General features: G+C 43.4%; 1 protein-coding gene across 2 annotated transcripts in view; it reads right to left on the bottom strand.

Annotated features, from left to right (window-relative positions):
* Positions 1-22,715, bottom strand: part of prkcab (protein kinase C, alpha, b) — a 278,873-nt gene that overhangs the window by 62,045 nt on the left and 194,113 nt on the right. For both annotated transcript variants that reach the window (XM_062452861.1, XM_062452870.1), the window contains exons 4-5: positions 9,964-10,075; positions 8,437-8,565 (exon numbers count right to left, since the gene is read on the bottom strand). In XM_062452861.1, coding sequence (XP_062308845.1) covers positions 8,437-8,565; positions 9,964-10,075 — 241 coding nt within the window. The remainder of the gene's footprint in view (positions 1-8,436; positions 8,566-9,963; positions 10,076-22,715) is intronic.

Below are 22,715 nucleotides of genomic sequence, written 5' to 3'. Positions count from 1 at the left end.
ACCATCCCCAGAGCCAGGTTAAAGTGGAGAAGCCACCGAGTTCTAAGGAAAAAGATAATGTATGACCTAGTCCAATATCAACGAGGAGGAGTCAATTGGGTTAAGCATTTGCCAATTTATGCAAAAGTGATGAATGAAGACCCAAAGGAGGTTTTGAGTTGGATGTCACCTTTTGAGGTTTATTACGGAAGAAAAAGTCATGCATTATCAAACCGGTTAACTTCTTCTCAGGTGTCGTGGAAGTTTTTGAGAGAATCAATCGTTTAAGCTGAAGTCGGGTGAAGTACAGAGTTAATGTTTATTTGACGTAGATTTAAACATAATAACGTTATCAACATAACATCATCGACACACAAACATAAGACAATAACACAAAGACAATTCCATACAGCTCCATCTAGCATTCTAGAATGGAACCGGGAGAATCCAGCCCACCAGCACTACCCAGCTGATGGCCCTGAACCCCCCAGAACATTCTTCAACAGACCATTTTATAGATACGACAGTTCTCAAAAGTCATTGGTCCATCCTACAGACATGCAGCTATACCAAATCTCTTCTGTCATTGGTTAAATCCTTAGAACAATACAGTTGAATCCACATTGTCTTCAGACCAACTGTCTCTTCCCCCCAGGTGACAAGAACTCTCCCAGGTCACCCAGCCTTCCCGTCTCTTAGACTTCACGTCTCCTAGTTAGGTGTCATAAAACTGCAAATGGCATCTCTACCAAATGGAGTTGAATCAACATTCATTGTATCAAGCTTCTTAACCAACTGTAAACTTCTCCTAAAACACATTCATTGTACATAGACCCAAAATTTCTTTCACACAGGAAGTTCCTATAGAACACTGTCCACCAAGCGACGAAACACTGCCCTCCCAAAGGCACCGACTCTTGTTTCAGACTGAACAAATTAAGATCAGAAAAATGGCTACACAATGCTGTGCACGCATACAGACTCTATCTGGAAGTTTGAAACCCTCTAGAGTATACGATAAAGTGTTGGTCAGGGTGAGGAGAAGCCACCACAGAGTCTCACAAAAACATCTTGTGATACCAGGTGTTGTTGTGAAAAAAAACTTAAAGTTGCACAAATACAAGATTGAGTTTCAAATCCCAAATAGCCCCACTCCAACACAAAAATGTTTCTCCGTTTCTGATGTGACCAGTGTGACAAAACAAGAAGAAAAGCAGCGCCCAAAGTCCAAAAGAGTTGTACAAATGGACCTGGGAATGCCTTACTTACATAAGGACAGATTGGAGGATTTTCAATCAATAAACATGAACATTCACTTTGACCCGACCCCTGATGGCAGATGCCAATTTGCTGCTATTTCTGATCAATTGGCCACTATTGGAATTTCCCGCTCTGCAGAAACATTGCGTGGAGAAGTAGTTGCTGACCTAACATTTCATCCAAATGGAATGGATGGGACACCCCTTTCGGAGTATGTTGAGGAAACATGGGAGGATTATATACAGAGGATGGCACAACATAGCACATACTCTCCAGAGAGCATCACAAATGTTCAATGTTCAGTTCCTTATTGTGTCGACTCTTGGTTTGGATGCCACCTCTGTCATATCACCGTCTGGTTATGAAGCTCTACAAGGCTGCTGGACGCAACAGTGGCCTTAGCATTGTAATGGAAGAATTCAAGTGGCACTGTGTAGATCTGAATAGTCAAGATGGCGGTTTCAATACAATTTATTTAGTTTGTACAACTTAAGAATTAACAGAGTACTCTGGACCCGTCATAGCGAAAGACATGCAGATCGACAAGGCGATCGTTCGAGAGAGTGGTGGAGAACAACCATAAAGCCCTGCCTTATATAAACTTAGAACATAGGATCTTCAAGATGTTCAATCAATAAATATAGTAGTCTCTGTGATTGGCCAGCACTACTCAGTGACAGTTTGACTCACCGACCCTTTCCTGGACCCACTGCAGTTTGCCTATAGAGCCAACAGGTCGGTGGATGACGCTGTTAACATGGCCCTCCACTTCACCCTACAGCACCTGGACTCCCCAGCATCCTACGCCAGGATCCTGTTTGTGGATTTCAGCTCTGCCTTCAACACCATCATCCCCGCCCTGCTTCAGGACAAGCTCTCCCAGCTGAACGTGCCCGACTCCACCTGCAGGTGGATCACAGACTTCCTGTCTGACAGGAAGCAGTGCGTCAAGCTGGGAACACAAGTCTCTGACTTCAACCTGCCAAAGACAATGATGGTGCACTTCTACACAGACATCATTGAGTCCATCCTCACCTCTTCCATCACCATCTGGTATGCTGCTGCCACTGCCAAGGACAAGAGCAGACTGCAGCGTATCATCCGCACTGCTGAGAAGGTGATCGGCTGCAATCTGCCTACCCTCGAGGACCTGCACACCTCGAGGACCCTGAGGCGAGCGAGGAAGATTGTGGCCGACCCCTCCCACCCTGGCCACTCCCTGTTCCAGCTACTCCCCTCCGGCAGAAGGCTGCGGTCCATCAGGACCAAAACCTCACGCCATAAGAACAGTTTCTTTCCATCTGCTACTGGCCTCTTCAACAAGGCCAAGGACTCCCATTGACATTCATTCATTATTAAACCCAGTATCTGATTGCACTATTGCACTATGTTGACCACTCATGCTGCTCATTCTTATTCTTATTCTTATATATATTTTATTTTATATTTAAATTGTTTTATTCTTAGATTGTTTAGTTCTTAGGAATAGTTAAACTTCTGTACCTTTACTTAATTTAAGGTTCGTATATGTTTAGTGTTTGCACCTCCCTGCCACAGTAAATTCCGTGTTTGTATAACATACATGGCGAATAAACCGAATTCTGATTCTGACTCCACATCAAGTGTCCCACAGTTCTTTGCTGTCCCAGCTCCTTCTCTAAATGAGGATAGTAAAGATACCCTTAATGAAACACAAACAGGACACAGGACACAATCTCCTTGGCCAAAAGGTCAGAGCTGCTAGATCAACTGATCCATCTACACTTCTCCCTTTAGGCCACGGGAACTCAAGAATCCCCCAACCTCTGTGCCTCTGGCTTCTTAATTAGGCATCATAAAACAACACCATAACTACCTTAAGTCCAACTGATACATCCATTCTACAGAGCTTGCATCCTTCAAAGTCCCAATTCATTACATTACATATATATAAAACAGATACATTGTAACTGTATTTTAAATTTCCACCACAGCATGCGTTTAAAATACTTATTTAGTAAGGACAGCTGCTGGATGAGGGCATGGATTCTTCTCAGTCATGTAGCCTTAGGGCAGTTTAAAATTAAGGATATATACTGGAGAAAGTAGGCCTAAAGTACATTTTATGTTAATGTTTTGTTTTATATACATTAGTAAATGAGTGAGCGCTTTTAATTTGAGATCCAGCTGTCATGGTCAGGGACAGTCACTGTGACACTGTCTGACTTTGGCCCTGGAGGCCAAAGGACATTATTGCACCCTTGGTTTTTGTTGTACACATGTGCTTTTGTTTTCATTGTTCCCTCACCTGGGTCCAATTGGCTGTGTTTACTCACCTGTGCCTCATTTTCCGTTCGTTAATTACCCACATAACTCTGTTAGCCAGAGTATAAATACCAGGGGGGTGTTCCATCAACGTCGCTAACGCAAGTCGCACTAACACGAATAAGTCTCACTTGGGTAAACATCAACTTAGACTTAAGCCTCAAGCCGTTCCACTAACGTTCCGTTCCACTAACAGGCAACGCTAATTCAAGCTAGACCTCAATAAGCTAAGACTGTGCAGCCCAGATCAGGCGATCGTCGAAAAGAGGAGTTATGTTGCAAAAAGCAAAGCGTAAACCAGCAGAGTGGTGTTGTTTCAGCAGCGTAAACTGATTTTTTGATTTTTTTTTTAGTTGTTCCCAAAAAGGGCAATGTTGCCGCAATTAACATGGCAAGGGAGACAACTTGTCAAACCATTACGACTGTTAAAATGCGTAAATTGTAGACCTACCAAATCTACTTAACATATGCATTTAGGCCTACTGATAATAAGCGTAATTTGATGAGCTGTCTGAAACCGTTCTGACAGTAGGCTAGCCTATGGCCGATATTCTCAACAGGAGATTGAGAATAATATCCCAAAAAAGAACGTGGCAGCAATTGAAAATTGTAGGATAAAATTCAAAACACTGAAGAAGGCCATGGTTAATTGCACTTGATGTGGGCTAATAATGTTTTTGTCTTCACATCTTGAACAAAATTAATAAATTACTACAAAATAACTTTGCCACACGCATTTATTAACTGATAGGCTAAATGCTGAGCTTTAAGATAAAAGGGAAAGATAACCATGACTAAAATGGGGATTCACTGAAATAACTAGTATTGCACAGATCCAGCACCGACTTCAGATCAGAAGGTGACCAAAACTGTAGCACACTTTGCTTGGCAGAACAGTCATTTAAAATTGCTCAGCATGACTAAGAATATATCATTATTATATTACACGTGCATATTTAATCCAAATCCAATTATTACTATTCTGGCTAACAGTGTATGGACAGCTGCCCCATATGTCCAATTAACATAGTCTGCCTCCACAGATCCAGAGGGGGCTTGGACAGTGACAGACTGGCTGTGCCAAGGGTTGTCACAGCCTCACTTTGGGAAAGCATGCCCAAGTGGGAACATTAGGGGAGACTGTAGGGCACAGCATCTAATCGTCTTCTTTGGAAAGGGCAACATTTGGGACACTGTCATGTAGGGGCAGCATAAAGGGCACTTCATAACAGCACCCTTTTCCATTGGAAGTAAGGGCATGGGAACAGTCCAATTTAGACCATTGTAAGGGCACCTTATAGGGTACTGCATCGCATTTTCTCTACTATAAAGGAACTCATGAAGACATGTTTTTACATTTATGGAGGGCACACTGTCATTTATTGCATGGGGCATCCTGTGCACTCAAGCATATTTCACAATGTGAATGGCAGACAGTAGGGCACTTGGTCTAATTTTTGCCACTCTAGAGGGCATTTTAGAAACACTTTTTCAACCATGGGGGCACCAGGCAGTCACCCCCTGAGTCTTCCAATGGGCCTGGATACACCCATGGGGACAGTATATTGCACCTATAATATTGGGGAAGCCAGAAGGAGAGGTAATATAGAGGCTTGTCAACATATAGGCTACTTTAAACAATGAAAATACTTTACAATTGAATTAAAAGTCTCCTTGATTCTTTGTGTTTCAAGATGACCTGAAAAACTGATGATAATATTCAGGTACTGCTTTGGAGCAAGGTATACCCTTCATATTTCCTGGCATAGTTGCCCGTTCAAGAATGTCCCACATGCAAAGACACACAGAGATGCAGACAAACTGAACAGTGTCAAGGCTTGGCTACAGTGAGTTTGCTTCCTTGTGTGTGATTCCAGCAGACTACATAGTCTAGGCCTACCTACATAGACTGCAGTCTATTATTATATCTACTATTATAGTCTACTACTCTCCTTTCTATTACTTTCTACAAAGGATGGTAGGCTGCTCTTATGTGTTCATCGCCATCCTTAAGAGTTGCTAAAGTGTTATTTCATATATATATATATATATATTTATGTATTTTTTTTTTTTTAAAGAATGACAATTAAATCTATCTAGATAAACTATGCTGGGCCTGCTGAACCTATACTTCTTCCACAGATACTGGTCAGGGAAGCATTACTTCTGTATCTGAAGACCCTTGGGGCTGGTGGGATAAACGCTCTTTGTATAATCTGAGCACCTTCATCCACCACAGAGTTGTCAAAGAATGGATACGCCGTAATTGATTGTAACTTGTCTATACGCTCTGCTTAGATTCTAAGGCTTTATGTCAATAACCAATGGCTTTTGAAAACAGTTAAAGTGACATTATTTCTTAACTTGTTTATTTAAATTAATATATTTTTTGGAGATGATCCTAAACATGTAAATCATTCATGTCTGCACTTCAAAAAGTCTGAATTTACGTTTCCGAACACGGACTAAAGTGCTTTGCGTGCAGGACTTTACTCGACGGAACTGTCTTTTGAGATTCTGTTTCCGCCTGTTGGAAATTATTTGCAACACATTTTAGTTTAGCTTGACTTTTAGCCTGACACGGATCAGGCTAGTTCCGAAGTATAAGTTACCTTGCTTACGTAGCTAGAACTAAAATAAGCCACTTTAATGGAACGGAACTCTCGCTAAAGTAAAGCCCAATTTATACTTAGGTCGCAGACACTTTTGTAAAGGTCGCCGACAGAAATGACGTCTCGGTCGACACTTTTAACCGTCGCTTAGAAGTGTCGCCTACCAGGAGAAATTTCTACTGGCGCGGATGTCGTCACATAGTGAAAAATTAAAATTGTCAGTTTCTCCGATTGATCACCTAGGCTACAAAGCGTTAACAATGTAACCATAGCTATGAATGTAACGGTAAAATGATTCTGTTTACGTCACGTGAACCTTGAGCACAGGCGACTGTTTTCCGAAGTATAAATGCAGCAGCCTGAGCGACACTTTTTTTTTTTTCGTCGGCGACCATTTCAAAAGTGTCCGCGACCGAAGTATAAATTAAGCTTAAGTGAGACTTGCCGAAATAAGTCTCGCTTTTCCTTAATCGACGTTGATGGAACACCCCCCTGGCTAGTTCACATGCACATCATTGGGTCGTTTGTCATTTGTTGGCGTTTCCTCTCACAAGGCAAGTGTGTACTCTCAAGTACGTCTCTATTTTCACTGTGTGTGTCTCAAGTTTAGAGCCTTGCCTTTGTAGTGCGGTTCTCAGTTCCTTTTGCCTTTTTCTCCTGTTTTTGGATTGTATCTTCTGTGTTTTTTGGACTTTCTCTGTGAGAAGAATCTTGTGTTTTGGAACTTTCTAAAATAAAGAAAACAAGAGTTGACTACATCCTGCAATTGGGTCCTACTTGCTCACCTGGGTACACGCTGGTTTATTGATCCAGCGGACCGGGTTCAATCCCCGACCCGGAAAGCCTGACACCAGCCTAAGTTCCATAGGCATTTTGAGAATGAAAAAAGGTTGAATTAAAAATGTTTTTCCATAAAAAAATGTGTTAAATTCATTTGACAATGCAAGATCCTCACCGAGACATGTTTTTATGTTACATACATACACCATTATGAGCAACTGTCTATACAACAATATCTGTAAGAATTGTAATGACTAAAGACCCAAATGATAAAATAAAATTTTTTAAATAAGCTAACCCTAAGAAAGAGAGAGGTTCCCAGTACATGAAATTACAGTGAAATTATCTTTATGGAATTTACAGATTTCTTTAATTCAAGAACCGCATGGTTGTGCATATGTGGATGAATGAGTGCATTAAATCAGTTTAGGAGCAGCATCTAGATTATATGCATCAGACAAACATTTAGCTTTTAAATATTGGTGATTAAAGCAGTATGATATGATATTATTGAATGAGGGGGCTGCAGTCATATTTATATATTATTACTGCCTTATAGTGGCTCAGTTATTAAATGTTCAGCCGAATCTGCAAGCAATTTAATGTTGCTTTCTAGATCAGACTGGCCCTAACACTGTTTTGGCCGATTCAAGAATCCCAGAGTAAAAGTAAAGCTTCGCTTATGGAAGCCCGACTTGTGCCTACAAAAAATGTTACCAGTCGAGGCGACTGAGACCAAGGGAGACCGCAGGGCTGTCATTGGTCAGATAACGACTCATTCCCGCAGCCCCTAGCGTTCCGGCGGTGAATTGCAAAACCATACTGAAAACTACAACGCAGAACTTAGAAAGACTCACAACTCCATCAAAGCGCCTGCATGGTCACAGAGTTGGATACACAGAGTACTATAACGGAACTCTTAAGAGTGAGATATAAATCCAAATGGACTCTTGATTGCTCCTTTAAGGCCTCCTGTGGAGGGGGGTTTGAGGGTGGAGGGGTATCTGTAAGGTTGGATATTTAAACATCTGTTGCAAGATGCAATATTAAGGCTAAGAGTGACACTTTCTCTCCAGAAATTGAAGATAAAATAAAGTGATACCTCAGTTATTACATTATTGGCCCAGTTATTACATTTTCAAAGTTTTTTTTTAATGCAAGGCCAATAACTTAATAACTTTTTGCCAATAATGTAATAACTTATTACGTTATTGGCTGGTTATTACGTTATTGGCTCCACAACTTTATTACATTATTGGCAATTTATTACATTATTGGTTTTATTACATTTAAATTATTACGTTATTGGCCGTTATTACATTATTGGCCGTTATTACATTATCGGTTGCTACACTCCCTTTCATTCCAAACCGTGACCAACGGTCATACACTGGTGACAGATACATACACACTTGAATTGCTGCCCTCGGCAAGCAATCTATTTCCCCATTTGATCATGTCTACAGGTGTGTTCCTGGGGGAAGCAGAGAGGGGGGCCTACCTGTGACATGTAGCCTGTCTCCGCTGACCTCGATCTTGAGAAAGAGGCGGCCGCGACGCTCTGTGTGGTCCGTTCCACACAGGCTGGGGACGTTCATCACACACTGGTTATGCACGTTCATGTCACAGGCTGGGGGAGGCGCACACAAACACACACACGCTCACTTTAGAATTATAATTGACCTATTCAGAAAAACAAAATGTATTATTTCTGACCTATTGACTATTGTTTTGGAGAATGGAGAGACTGGAGAGCTTTCTTGCCATTGTAGGACACAGTATGCTGTGTTACACACTCATAACAATTGTGTCTAGCTAGCTACTACCCTCTCTATACACAGCTCTATCTCACTCGCTCTCTTTCTCTCCTGTCGTCTGAGTGCTGTGGAGGGGAAAATAGCTTTTGTGTCAGTGTTTCATAAAGCTACAGAACACAAACGAGAGAGGTTCTTGAAGAGAAGACAAACGAAAAGGACGTTTCCCTCTCTTCCCCTCCTCCCTTACCTCCCTCCTCAATATCCACAACTCATCCCTCCCTTAGCCTCCCTCAATCCATCCCTCATTCCTCTTCATCCTCCTGCACATCTGCGCTCCCTCTCTATCTCCCTTCTTTCTTCACACAAGGGAGAGCTGCCTTCCACCCCAGCAGTTGGAGAAAGGGGGGGGGGAAGGAGAAGAGAAAAGTAGGAGGGATGTTGGGACTCATGTGTCCACACATCATTCTAACTGAATCTGCTCTCATTAGGACCTGTAATACTGCTGCCACCAGAGACAAGAGATGGATGGATAGAGAGAGAATGGAGGTGGCGGAGGGAATCTCGAGTACAGTAAGGAATAACAGAGACAGGATTAAGAAATAGGAGAGAAAGAAAGAGAAAGGGTATAGGAGATATCTTAGTGGGGAGATAAGAGTGACAGAGAAAGAGAGAGATGGAGGGGGAAGAAGAGGAGTGATCATGACAGGGAGAAAAATTAGTGGGAGGGTTGAAAGATAGGGCAGAGGGATCGAGAAAAGAAAAGCATGAAAAGGAGGAGAGAGAGGGGTGAAAGGAGGTAGGAGATTTAGAGGAGTAGGTGTAGGTGGGGATAAGACACACTGGGGGTGGTACAGAGAATACAGTATTCTTCTTGAATCGCAGATGTATCCATGTAAAATATATGAAGAGCCTTTTCCCTTTTGTCTTCATTACTGGGTACTTCAAGGAGAGAGGCTACAGAGAACAGCGCACAAGCACACACACATATTCTAACACACATGCACACATGGACACTCTTACATACATATGGACACTCACCAAGACATACAACAGATACATACACATACAGTAAACACAGACACACATGCGTACACACATACACTCCCTAACACACATACACTCCCATATTATGGACACTCACAACACTCACCAAGACACACATAGATACATAGAGACACATACATACTAACACAGACATAGGCACACACTTACATACATTTGGACACTCACCAGGACATACACAGACACATACAGACACACTTGCAACTCACTGTCACATTTCATCCCTTGGTGGATGAGACCATAAAGCAGAGAGCCACAATGGTCACAGAAGGTAGGACTGCCATAGGAGTGAATCTTAAACTTGTGCTTGCTTCTAGGGTCCTGGATACACACAGGGAGAGAGACACATGTTCAGTCAATATCTTGAAGCTTCTGGGAGAGAGTACTTGTGAGTACAATACTTTGTATTTTTGTACTTGTACATATAAATTAATTCAAATTCAATAGTGAAGACGAAAATAGTGTTTGATCTCTCTAAGAACATTTTCACAAAGTAAAATAATAATATGAACTCATTATGGTTCTGTTCCAATTGTTCACAAACATCTACCATTCAAATGGTACTACTCAAACAAGGTGACTGTGTAAGACAGTGTTACTGACAGCTGCCTTCTCCAGTCATGTTTTAATGACTTAAATTGACTCAAGGGACAGAGATAGATTTGTATACTTACTAGATATAATAAATATTACTTATGTATTACTGTCTACTTATCTACTTATTATTGTCTCTTTAACTGTAAATTAAAGGGACAGTAATAATAACACTTAATTATCACTTAATTTACATGTGTAGTATGTACACTGAATTAAGCATACAAATTGAAGTCCACAGAACGCTAGCAACAGACTCGCAAGTGCTGCTTATCCATACCCCTCACCTGTATGGAGAGAGATATGTCTCAAAATTATTCGTAAATGTAGTACCATGATCCACACGTGCCACGATTTACAAATGTGTTTTGCAATCCACAAAAACAAAATTCTTAATCGTGATTTGTAAGTTGGCATTTACATAAATGTGCTATGATTTGTACACATACATGTCTATTCGTAAAGATATCGTTTGTAATTTCTTAAAATACTTAAAGATCCTGTAAAGTAAATTCCATGTTTTGCTAGTACATTATATACGTGTGAAATGAGTTCCTGAAAGCATGTGCACAGCACTAAAACTTTGTCGCACTGAAATGTGGAGTTAGACCGAAGAACAGTTTCTCTTCCGTTTTCAGATCAGGTTTTAATGGGCGGAGCCAAAAAATGCCCCATCTACGTCAGATCACTGAATGGCTCCTCCTGCTGTACTGTTATTGTAGCCAGTTCTGTGTGCTTGTTATAATTATACTAGATAACTTTTCCAGAGGTATCTCTACTATAATTAGTGCAAACCGCTAACTTGATATTAGGCTACTCGGTGTAGAATGATGGTATTTTGGTGAAATGGTAGCTAATGTGCTAGAAGTAGTTGGAGAGCTCACTGTCTGCTGTCTCTGCTGTAAATGTTTACTCCTGTGTTACAGCTCAGGGGAATATTTCAATGCATCTGTATGTTTCACTCATTGAACAAATACATTCTAATTCTATAATGTTTTGTTCGGCTTGACGTAGCGTCCATTATCTGGGTCGTAGGTAACTTACTTGAGAGAGGCGGTGCCTTCCAGCGAGGGGGCCGAGCTTCAGCTCCTTCAGGCAACACGCCCCCCCAGTCTCGAACAGAGAAGACTGCTGATTTTCTTACGATTTCAAAGCCTAATTTAACATACTTGTCTGTGTTTTTTTTTTATTCGAATTTGGATGGGTAGTTAATAACACATTATTCTGTGGTTTGGAAGTGTTGAATCGGCATTTGTGGATCACCCAATACACGCGTCCAATCTTTCTTCCAATCACATAATTTTGAGACATTCTTTTCGCTCTTTTGCGATCAACACACAAATAGCTTTTTGATTCACGCACGTAAGCCCCCCTTTAGACAGTGAAATCCGATAGGGGGCAGTGTTGTTCTCTGCATTAATGGATGTGTAGTGCATTCAGGGATTGCGCTCCATTAGGGTGCTATTTAGATATGGCTGGACAAGAAGGATCGCCTGCTGATGGTGTGTCTTCGACAGTAAATAAAAATGACTTGAAATTGCCTTACTTGTTAACAGTGAGATAGCAAGCCAGCTAGCTAATAAAATGTGTAACTTTGCTAAGAGAAGTGATTGTAACTGCTCATAAAAAAACAAAAACAAAAACAGACCTTACTACTTTGGTTCTTGTTAATTAGTTATTCGTCAAAGTTACAAATTGTATTAGCTAGCTGGCTTGCTATCTCACTGTTAAGCAAGTAAGGCAATTTCAAGGGATTTTTACATACTGTCGAAAACACACCATCAGCAGGCGATCCTTCTTGTCCAGCCATAGCTAGATAGCACCCTAACAGAGCTGTCACAGATCATCCTCTTGCACCCCTCAGACGGTCTAGTTCCCCAGAGTACTGAGGACGGCGGAGGAACACCGACCGACTCACACCTCATTATTGCACACACCTGCACATAATCATTAATTACACACAGTATATAAATCCTGTTCAGACCAGGCACTGTTGTGGGTAATTGTCTGCACTAAACTATTCTATGCTAGGCAACTAATGTATCTTGTAAATGTCCTAAAGTACAAGTAAAAGTGCTTCACCTGCCTTTGTCTCCTCGTTCCTAACTGCCAAGGATCAAAGTCTCGTGACAGAATTACCCACTAAATATGGGGACGGATTTACCCAAGGTGGCCCAGGCTCTGGACAGCCACGAGCAACACCTGGCCCACCATCATCAGATCCTGGGCGAGTTAACCGCCGCCCTGCGGAACATCGAACAGACCTTGGCCGATATAAAGACGACCGGAGGTTCTTCTGGGTTAACTACAGACCAGAACACGGCTCCTTCCACACCACCGGTACCCGCTCCTCACACAAACTCACCTGTAGCTATGCCTGATCGCTATGATGGGAACCCATCCCAATGTAAAGGCTTTTTGATGCAAGTCACGCTGTATCTGGCTGCGCAACCTGGTTCCTACCCCACCGATCAGTCCAAGGTGGCACTTATCGCATCCCTGTTACGTGGACAAGCTCTACAATGGGCTACGGCAGTGTGGGAAGGAGCTGAGGCAGCTACGGGGACCTATGCATCTTTTCTGAGTCATTTCAGGGCGGTGTTTGATCATCCCTCGGACGGAAAGGATGGAGGTGAGCGTCTGCTGCAGCTCACTCAGGATGATCAACCGGCGGCTGATTACTCACTGGCCTTTCGCACCCTCACAGCGGCATCAGGATGGAATGATCGTGCTTTGCACACAGCTTACCAACGGGGGTTACGCGACGACATCAAAACCGAACTAGCCTGCCGCTATGATGTCATGGATCTCAACACGTTGATTTCCACGTCCATTAAACTGGATGATATGCTGTGGAAAAGACGGAAAGCGGGCAGTCAGGCTCCTTCACGACGCTCACCTACCCTCCTCACCTGCACACCACACCACCTCGGTACGGAGGACTTGCCGATGGAAATAGGAGGATCACCGGACCCCTCAAAGGGACGACGATGGCCACGACGGGAGCGTAGTACCCCAGGTCAAGATCACGTGAGCCCAAACCCACTATTTCCACAACACCCCCTCACCAGGAAAAGATAGTGTTTCACGTCCTTACCTCCCTTCTTCACAAGGTTGTGCTAGGAATACCATGATTGTGCAAGCATCAACCCATAATAAACTGGAGTCAGAACAGGATCATCTCATGGGCTTCCTCATGCCGGGAGACCTGTCAACCCTTGGTCTGCGCGTCAACTACGGTGGAGAGTCCGACGGGTGCCCTCCAAGTGTGTATTCCTCGGGAGTATCACGAATTCCAGGATGTATTTTTGCCGTCATGTTCAACGCAGCTTCGCCCTCATCGACCCTGGGACTGCGCCATTGACCTGATAGACGGAGCTGTTTCCCCACGCTGTTGGGTTTATCCTTTATCGCGGACGGAAACAGAAGCCATGGAAAACTACATCAGGGAAGCCTTAAAACAGGGGTATGTACGCAAATCATCCTCACCTGCCTCTGCCAGCTTTTTCTTTGTGGAAAAAAGGATGGAGGCCTGTGCCCTTGCATTGACTATAGAGGATTGAATGACATCACTGTCAAATACCGTTATCCACTGCCTCTGGTTCCATCTGCATTGGAACAACTACGAGAGGCCTGCTTTTTTACTAAACTAGACCTACGCAGTGCATACAACCTCGTCAGGATCAAGGCAGGGGATGAATGGAAGACGGCATTCAGTACAACGTCTGGGCACTACGAATATAGCGTTATGCCCTACGGCTAGCTAACGCCCCCTCCGTCTTTCAGTCCTTTGTCGATGACATCTTTCGTGACCTACTGGGAAAGAGTGTCCTGGTTTACATTGACAACATCTTGGTTTTCTCCAACTCCTTCGACAACCATGTCCAGCATGTGAAAGTAGTGCTGCAGAGACTCAACCTCTTTAGGAAAGGAGAGAAATGTTCCTTCCACCAGAGAGAAGTCTCCTTCCTGGGATACAAAATCAGCCCACAAGGGGTAGTGATGGAAAAGCAGAAGACCAGCGCTGTCAGGTCATGGCCTGTTCCCACCACCGTCAAAGGATTACAAAGTTTCCTGGGATTTGCCAACTTTTACCACCGCTTTATCCGGAACTTCAGCTCCATAGCAGCTCCACTAACCTCCCTACTGAAGGGCCCCCCGAAGAAATTGGACTGGACCCCTGAGGCAGGACGGGTGATAATAAACGGGTGACAAATTTGGGTGACCACTCAAATTGTAGCATTAGCATATTAGCGCAATTCAGTGATGACGTCTCGTTCGGGAGTCGTGGACGAGAGTAGCCTCAGCCTAGTACTAGAACTATGGCGACTGACTGGGATGAGGAAGAGGTGGCAAGAACTACTAATATGTATGATGGCCCACAGCCGTATAGTTTCGAACCAAGTAGACGTGAGAGGGAAAATGAGGAATTGCCGAGACCTGATGGTTGTCAAAGCCAATTAAATGGATGGTCCGAGGAGAATGAGTGGAGAGTTGGTGAAGTGTCCTGGTGAGTTGCTATCATTCAGCATGCAGCAACAATCTCTGGAGCTAGTCTACAAACAGCAGTGCACATATACATTTTTTTTTATTGTCAGTGAATAGCACCGAGTGAAAGTCAACGTTTTCTTTATATCTAGTGACAGTGGGGGGCCCTGACATTACATTTTTGAGGCACTTGTCCTTTGGACAAGTAGCCCTACATTTACGTTTCACTTTTCCATGCACAAAAGTCACATCTGGGTAAAGATTGTGCCTTTGACCAACGAAGATGAGCTGTAATATTATACAAATGATAACAATTGAGGTGTTATAAAAAAATGTAATTGTCATTTCTCAGAGAAAGCAGAAGTTACACGTTTTTGAAACTGCCGGTAGAGTAGTATTTCTGACCGCACAGACATATAAAGGATATCTCTGGTTTCGGCAGAGTCTTGGTTCTTGGAAAATATCCTTATTTTTTGGATTGGACGTACAGTTTTGCGTCTATGTTAACTTGTTTGAGGTGTGGATTCTAGCTACATTTCTGTTATTCTCTCTTATAATCGAGCTAGCGCGATGGCTCTCCATAACTAAAAACGGTTCGACTTTTTTTCCACAATCGACCAAATTGGCCAAACAAGGTATGTACATTGAGCTTAAAGTGTACATAATCTAGGTTGATCGTTTTTATTTTAGCAAGTTTCACAGAAATCTGCAAAAATCGAGGCTCAAGACTGTCATAGCTGACCGTCACGAACAGGCAAACCGGGGTCGCGTAAGTGTTTGCTGCAGCTGGCGTCAATCCAACGAACAAACGCTTCGTAACTGGAAAGTTTTTACTTTTAATTGACGATATTGAACACAGATGTTAAGTAACTTGTCTTTACTCTAAATATCTTCTCCGTTTTCAATTTGAAGCAGTAAATCTAACAGTAGGAATTCTCCCACGACATCCGCTCGCTCCGCTTTGACAAATGTTTTCTCAGTCCACCATACATTAGACAAGCTAATTTTCGAGCACTTTCAATACAAGATACAGGCCATGTTAGAGTTTATATATATACATAAAGTGTGGGCAATGTAGAACAGCAGACAGAATAGAAATATGTTTTTTTGTTTTAAAGTTATGGCCATTCTAGTGACGAGTGCTTACAACGCTGTCATCATAGCTGCCATAGAACGGCGAAACCAGGTCACATCTAGCTACGTCTATCGTTTGTTACCTACAAACAAATGCTTCGTAACAGTATTTACTTTTTATCGGCGATATTGACAACAGAGGTTAAGGAACTTGTCTGTAATCAAAATATCGTCTCAGTTTTAAATTTGAAGCAGTAGATCTAGCTTACTGTAGGAAATCTCCCATTGAATCCTCTGTAGTGAGGTCAGCAAGACCACACGGAGCCAACATCTTGCCACACCTGAAGAGTGATTCAATCACATCAGACAAACCTAATCAGCCCTTGTGACACCCTCAGTATGCTGATTAACACCAAACACCGATGCAAAGGAACCATAGAATTGGGGGGGACCTCCCCAATCTACCTAATCAGCCCTCCTGCTAGCTTGCAAGCTTCAAAGGGCCTGATTTAGACAACACGTCTCCAGCAACCATTTGCTATCCGTTTCGGCGGCGATTTGAACAAAGAACATACCTTGATCAGAACAGGAAAGTTCTTGAGACTTCACCTTTACCATAAGAGTACAAGGTGGAGAATTATGAGAGGGATATTTGTGACATGTTTGTTACTTTGTTTTAATGTTGTGTTCAATGAAATCTTGATTCCAGTTACAACTCCTTCTTCCTGAAAGATAACCACGTCATTCTTGGTATCTACACAAAGCTATCATAATAAAACAATCATTCAACTATATTTTGTAACTGTACCAAGATGTCCAGAACAATATTTGAACAATCGAATGAACCAGCCAGAGATCAGATCACACCTTTGGTAGGTGTGAAGGAAGGAGGGGGGAGTTGAGAACCCAGCAAAGCCCCAATCAACGTCTGACCCAGACAGGCCCTCCCTCGAACTTTGAACTGTATAAAGCCCTAAGATGACCATCAATCTCGGACTCCAGCGAAATCAACCATAGCATGAACGCCATCAGGATTGGCGTTCCAAAGGACGTCGCCAAGCTTCTCCTGAGATTCAACTTCATAGTGAACGCGTCACTATCTGGACGTTTCAACAGAAGAACCAAAAACGCAATTCTAAATGCGACTTCACTGAGATCCCACAGACTCAGTCACATGACCCAGCGCAGCCGCGCTGTGACTTCAGATTCTTCAAATGGACCTTTGGCGCAAACCGCCCTCAACATCATTGATCAACCCCTGATCAAACGTAACTATGGCTAACGCTCTTTCCTCCTCGACATGGCATTGGCGTGAGCTCTGTTTATGATTTGTAAGGATGTAATCATTGACTGTACAATTTCTGTCTTTCTTTAACCCTTGTGTTATCTTCGGGTCATTCTGACCCATCAGTCATTGTGACCCACCGTCGCATTGCGACAAATTTACCTCATACAAAAACAAAGTGAAGCATTTTCTTTTAACCGTTGGGCTGTCTCAGACCCCCCACATTGCAAAGGTTAAAATAATTTTTTTTAAATTTGTTTTTGTATTGGGTAAAATTGGGTAAACACAACAATGGTTCGTTATGAACCTTTGGGTCATGTGACCCGAAGGCAGCACGAGGGTTAAGTTAGACCAGGGGTTTTCAAAGTGTGAGGCACGCCTCCCCTGGGGGGCGGCAGAGAGTTTAAGGGGAGGCGCGCCAAAGCGTTTCAGGGGAGGCGGCAAATATATATTTAAAAAATTATTAAAAAAAATATATATATATGCTTTCTGGAAACTAATCATTTGGTAGATGTATGGAATAGAATACACAAATGTATATACATATTTTAATGTCTTTTAATCTCTCAGTCCTGACAGCTTGTAAAGTATACTTGACACAAAACATTTTTAGCTAGCAGTGACAGCAACTTTGCCGATATAAAATGTCTGAACCCAGCAGAAAGCGCAGAAAATATGATGAGGAATATTTAAAGTTGGGATTTTCTTGGATAGGGCCAGCCGATGTTCAAAAGTCACAATGTGTGGTCTACGCCGGATTAACCATTAGGGCAACTGGGCACTTGCCCAGGGGCACATGACATCTAAGGGGCCCTGGACAATGTCAACTAAAATGTTATATCACGTTATGAACGCAGTCCTAACTTTCCTTAATGTGAGTACTTTATTGCAACTTGTTCAATCAAAATATTATGTTAAATCAAGTCAAAAACAGTGTTTGTGTAGTCTAGTAGCCAGTGCCGCCGCTCCCATAACGCGCACTACGAGCTGTACGTATGGCACCAACTCCTGAGGGGGCACCAAAAATTAGCCAACTGAAAAATCATCATAGTTATAATACTTATAATGCTTATAATAATTATAATACTTATAATTATTTTAGTATAGAAATATTAGGGACGTATATTAAAAAACAGACAGAACAAGAGATATAGCCTATGGTGCCCCCCCTCCCCCAAAAAGAAACATATCACACACTCAACTTCCCAAGCTCGCTGTGGGTGCCCTTCCGTATCTGGCCTGACGAACTTTGACTGTAGGCTAGGTCAACTTTTTCTAAAATGGGCTTAAAAAGATAACAGGAGTCAGGGGAAGAAAAAAAGAAAGAAAGAGACTGCGAGATGATGCCCGTGCATCACTTTCAGGTAAGCCCATGTTTAATCATTGTTAAATATGGGAAATGTGCTGCTAATTTAATGGTTAGCCTATGCATACACCTCAAACTAGCTGACGTTATCCGGCCCTGGTGGTCTGCAAAAAGGTTCTGGCTAATGATAGCATGAGACCCTGCAAACTCCTCAGGCATCTGCCTACGTTGATCCCGTTTGCTCGACAACAGGAGCCGAGTGCACCAGCTGGGCGTACGCCTGGGTGTAACGCTACGTCCGACGTAGAACTGAGTTACGACTAACTTAAAGTTACGACTAGTGCACCAGTTAGACTTAAGCCCTTTATGTGCTGCACCTGGGTGTACATTTTACGCCTAGTGGGGAGCAGGCGTAAGTTGGAAAATCGGACTAATATCCATGGTAATTATAATGTACAACAGTTTGATCGCACATGCAGCGCGTCTTGTTTATAGGCAACATATGGAAAGGGAATTAAGGCGAGAAAAAGTTGTCGGTGATCGCACAAATCCCCCGTTAATTTTATTGGTGATCGATTTCCAAGATGATTGTTTCTGTTTGTTTGTGTTGATATTATTACATTTCCCCGTGAGCACGCTTCTATTCTGAGTAAACAACTCTAGAAGTTTTCTAATTTCTCTATCAGTAAAATGTATTTTCCTTTTCTTTCTTTTTTAAATCCATGGCTTCTTTTGAAGGGAGATAGGCTAGCCAAGTGCGCTTTGAAAGGCTCTTAAATGTGTTGCTTGGCAACGATCGACGCTTTCGCATATTCACAAGGACGCGCATCTTAAAACCAGGCGTAGCTGCGACCGTGGTCTGTCAAGCTTGGTGCACTCGGTGTAAATTCAAATCACAAAGTCGGACGTAACTAAGACCGACGTAGGAGTTAAGACCAACTTTTTTACGCCCAGCTGGTGCACTCGGCTCCAGCAGAAGTGGAAACAACTAACGTTATCATTTCAAATGATGTCTCGTCAATTTGTTGAAAACAGTGTTGTGCAGACACAATAGGTTTATTTGTACGTTTTTATTTCAAGTCTCCACCTTCGATGTTTCAGTGAGTACTGTTGGCCATGTTGCGCTTTGCTCCGCAGCTTCACTCGTTGTAAACCAACCAATCAGCGCGCAGCTCATCTATATATTCATGAGCATACCATAGAAAGAAGAAACCCTCTCGTTTTATTCCAGGGCTATTTCACAGGGTGCATTAGGGCGCATAGAACAGCACCCGGGACATTTTCAGCCCAACCAATGTTACATACCCTATTCGGAGACCTTAAGGAACAGTGTGAAATACCCCCAAAAAAATCATTCTATGACCCTGTTAAAATGGGGGAGGCCCCGGTGACTTGATGTTCTCTCAAGGGAGGCTCACTGTCTTACACTTTGAAAACCCCTGAGTTAGACCATTTCATTCTGTTCATTGAAACCAATCTCTCATATCAAACCCATAATCTAACTTGTTCATAAGATCTGTTTACCTTACTTGAATAAATTCATTGTAAAGATATTTTGATGTGCGTGTTCACTGATGTTACGATTGGCTCTACACTTAGAACTAATTCATTCCTAAAGATGAGATTGATTATTACATATTAAACATAGGATTCCCTAATGTCCTAAACCAATAGGATACCATATGGCCAAAACGTACATGAGACATGCAGGTGGCGCCAAAACAATACCCCCCCCCGGCGGGATACGCAGGTGTCGGTCCAAAGGTTCCGGGGTGCAACACTTACTCAGTATATAACACTTCTCCCCCTTTAAGTAAACACTTATAATACGGTTACCCAAACAAACTGAAAGTGCATGTATGTCCCCTTATAAAGTACAGAAACTATATTGCACTAAATTAACTTAAATTCACATTCCAACTTTAGAATTCTAACAACAGGCAATCAACAACATCCGGTAATGCACAACAGTTTTGTTAGTTTACCAGTTCAGTCTCTCTGGAGGCTTGTGTTGCCTCTCTGACCTTCTTGGTGCAACAGGAGAGTCCACAGACTGTGTAACAGACTGTGCTGTACTGGGAGGAATTGGGGTAGCGGCAGGGGCAGGTGAGGTAGTTTGCTCAGACAGTCCATCAATGCACACAGGTGCAACACAGTCCATAGAGCTACTCACACCGTCCTTGTGAGAAACACTCTGAGACCCCTTCTCCTCTGCATCAGTGCGGACACGCACGTGATCTTGGTGCCTGCGAACCTGCCTGCCGTCCAACAAGTCAACCACAAAAGAAACTGGACCAGACTGGCGGTGAATAACTCCTGGCAGCCACTTTGAGCCGCTGGCAAAGTTCTTGACATACACACAGTCCCCCTGCTGTAAAAGCCGCTCCTTTGCATATTGGTCCCGTCTCACTTTTTGGTTATCCTGTGATCGGGCAACTTTTGCTCCTACATCCGGGCGAAGGAGGTCCAGATGAGATTTGGGCTTTCTCCCTAGCAACATCTCTGCTGGAGGCAAACCAGTGGTTGTGTGTGGAGTAATCCGATACTGGAATAAGAAACGTGCCAGCTTAGTCTCCAGCGTGTGCCCTGTCATTTTCCGCAGTCCCTCTTTCAGTGTCTCAACAGCACGCTCCGCTAAACCGTTGGAAGCAGGATGGTATGGTGCAGTCAAGATATGTCGGATTCCATTTTTCTCCACAAACTCTTTGAAAACTTCACTTGTGAAAGTGGGCCCGTTGTCACTGACAACCGTATCTGGTAGCCCGTGGGTGGCAAAGATGCTTCTGAGCGTGTCAGTGGTAACTGGGGCTGTGATATTTGACATGATGTGTGCTTCCATCCACTTTGAATGAGCGTCCATCAGCACCAGGAACATGTGGCCCATAAACGGACCAGCGAAATCCAGGTGGAGCCTGGACCACGGGCGTGCCGGCCACTCCCATGGGTGGAGAGGCGCAGGTGCGGGCATCTTCTGGTTACTTTGACACTGTGAACATGCTTTTACCTTTTCTTCCAAAGCACCGTCCATCCCAGGCCACCACACAAACGACCTGGCGAGGCTCTTCATCCTCGACACCCCGGGGTGAGCATCATGCAGCACTTCCATTATCTGAGCCCGTCCCGCAGGTGGAATAATCACCCTGGAGCCCCAGAGGATACAGCCATCCAGCACACTTAGCTCCAGCTGACGCTTGACATAGGGCTTGAGCTCTTCCTGCTCAACTGATACTGGCCAGCCCTGCAATAGCCATCTCTTTACTTGTGACAGCACCGGGTCTCTTTCAGTCCACTGTTTGATTTGCTTTGCTGTCACCGGAGAGTCAGACAGTCTGTCTAACAAAAACACAGTCTCTGGAAGTAGGTTAGTTTGGCTTGGTGACTCTGGGAGGGGAAGACGGCTGAATGCGTCTGCATTTGCATTTTCACTTCCTGCTTTATACACAATGTGATACTGATACGCTGACAAAGTTAATGCCCAGCGCTGCACTCTTGCTGACGCCATGGGTGAAATACCCTTAGTCTCACTAAACAGGCCCAGCAAGGGCTTATGGTCGGTAAAAATGGTAAATGGGCGACCATACAGGTACTGGTGGAACCGTTTCACAGCAAAAACTACCGCTAGCCCCTCTTTCTCTAGCTGAGAGTAACCCTTTTCTGCTGATGTGAGAGTGCGAGACACGTACCCAATAGGTTTTTCATCTCCGTCCTCCATACAGTGCGATAGGACCGCCCCCACGCCGTAGGGCGATGCATCACAGGATAAGACAACGTCTTTGTCCGGGTCAAAGTGCACGAGCAGTGTTGCTGAGTGCAACAGTTCTTTTACCTGCTGGAAAGCTGTCTCTTGAGCTTGCTGCCAATTCCAGGAACAGTCTTTGTGCAGCAGCTGATAGAGGGGGGCGAGCACAGTGGAGAGCTCAGGCAAGAACTTCCCGTAATAATTCACTAAGCCCAAAAACGACCTGAGCTCAGCCACATTCTTTGGAGAAGGAGCTTCCTTTATCGCCCTCACCTTCTCTGTCATGGGGGAAAGACCCTGAGCGGAAATCCTGTGACCCAGGTATGTGACACTTGAAACCTGAAAAACACATTTACTGCGTTTTAAACGCAGCCCGGCCTCCTTCATTCTCTTTAGCACCTGGTCGAGGTTCTGCAGATGCTCCTCTTCTGTTTTACCCGTCACCAAAGTGTCATCTAGGTAGACAGCGACATGG

This window comes from Osmerus eperlanus, chromosome 2 (assembly GCF_963692335.1).
Source record: "Osmerus eperlanus chromosome 2, fOsmEpe2.1, whole genome shotgun sequence".
In the NCBI taxonomy this organism is placed as follows: Eukaryota; Metazoa; Chordata; class Actinopteri; order Osmeriformes; family Osmeridae; genus Osmerus; species Osmerus eperlanus.
The sequence above is the reverse complement of the archived record's forward strand: the minus strand, read 5'-3'. Positions and strand labels throughout refer to the sequence as shown.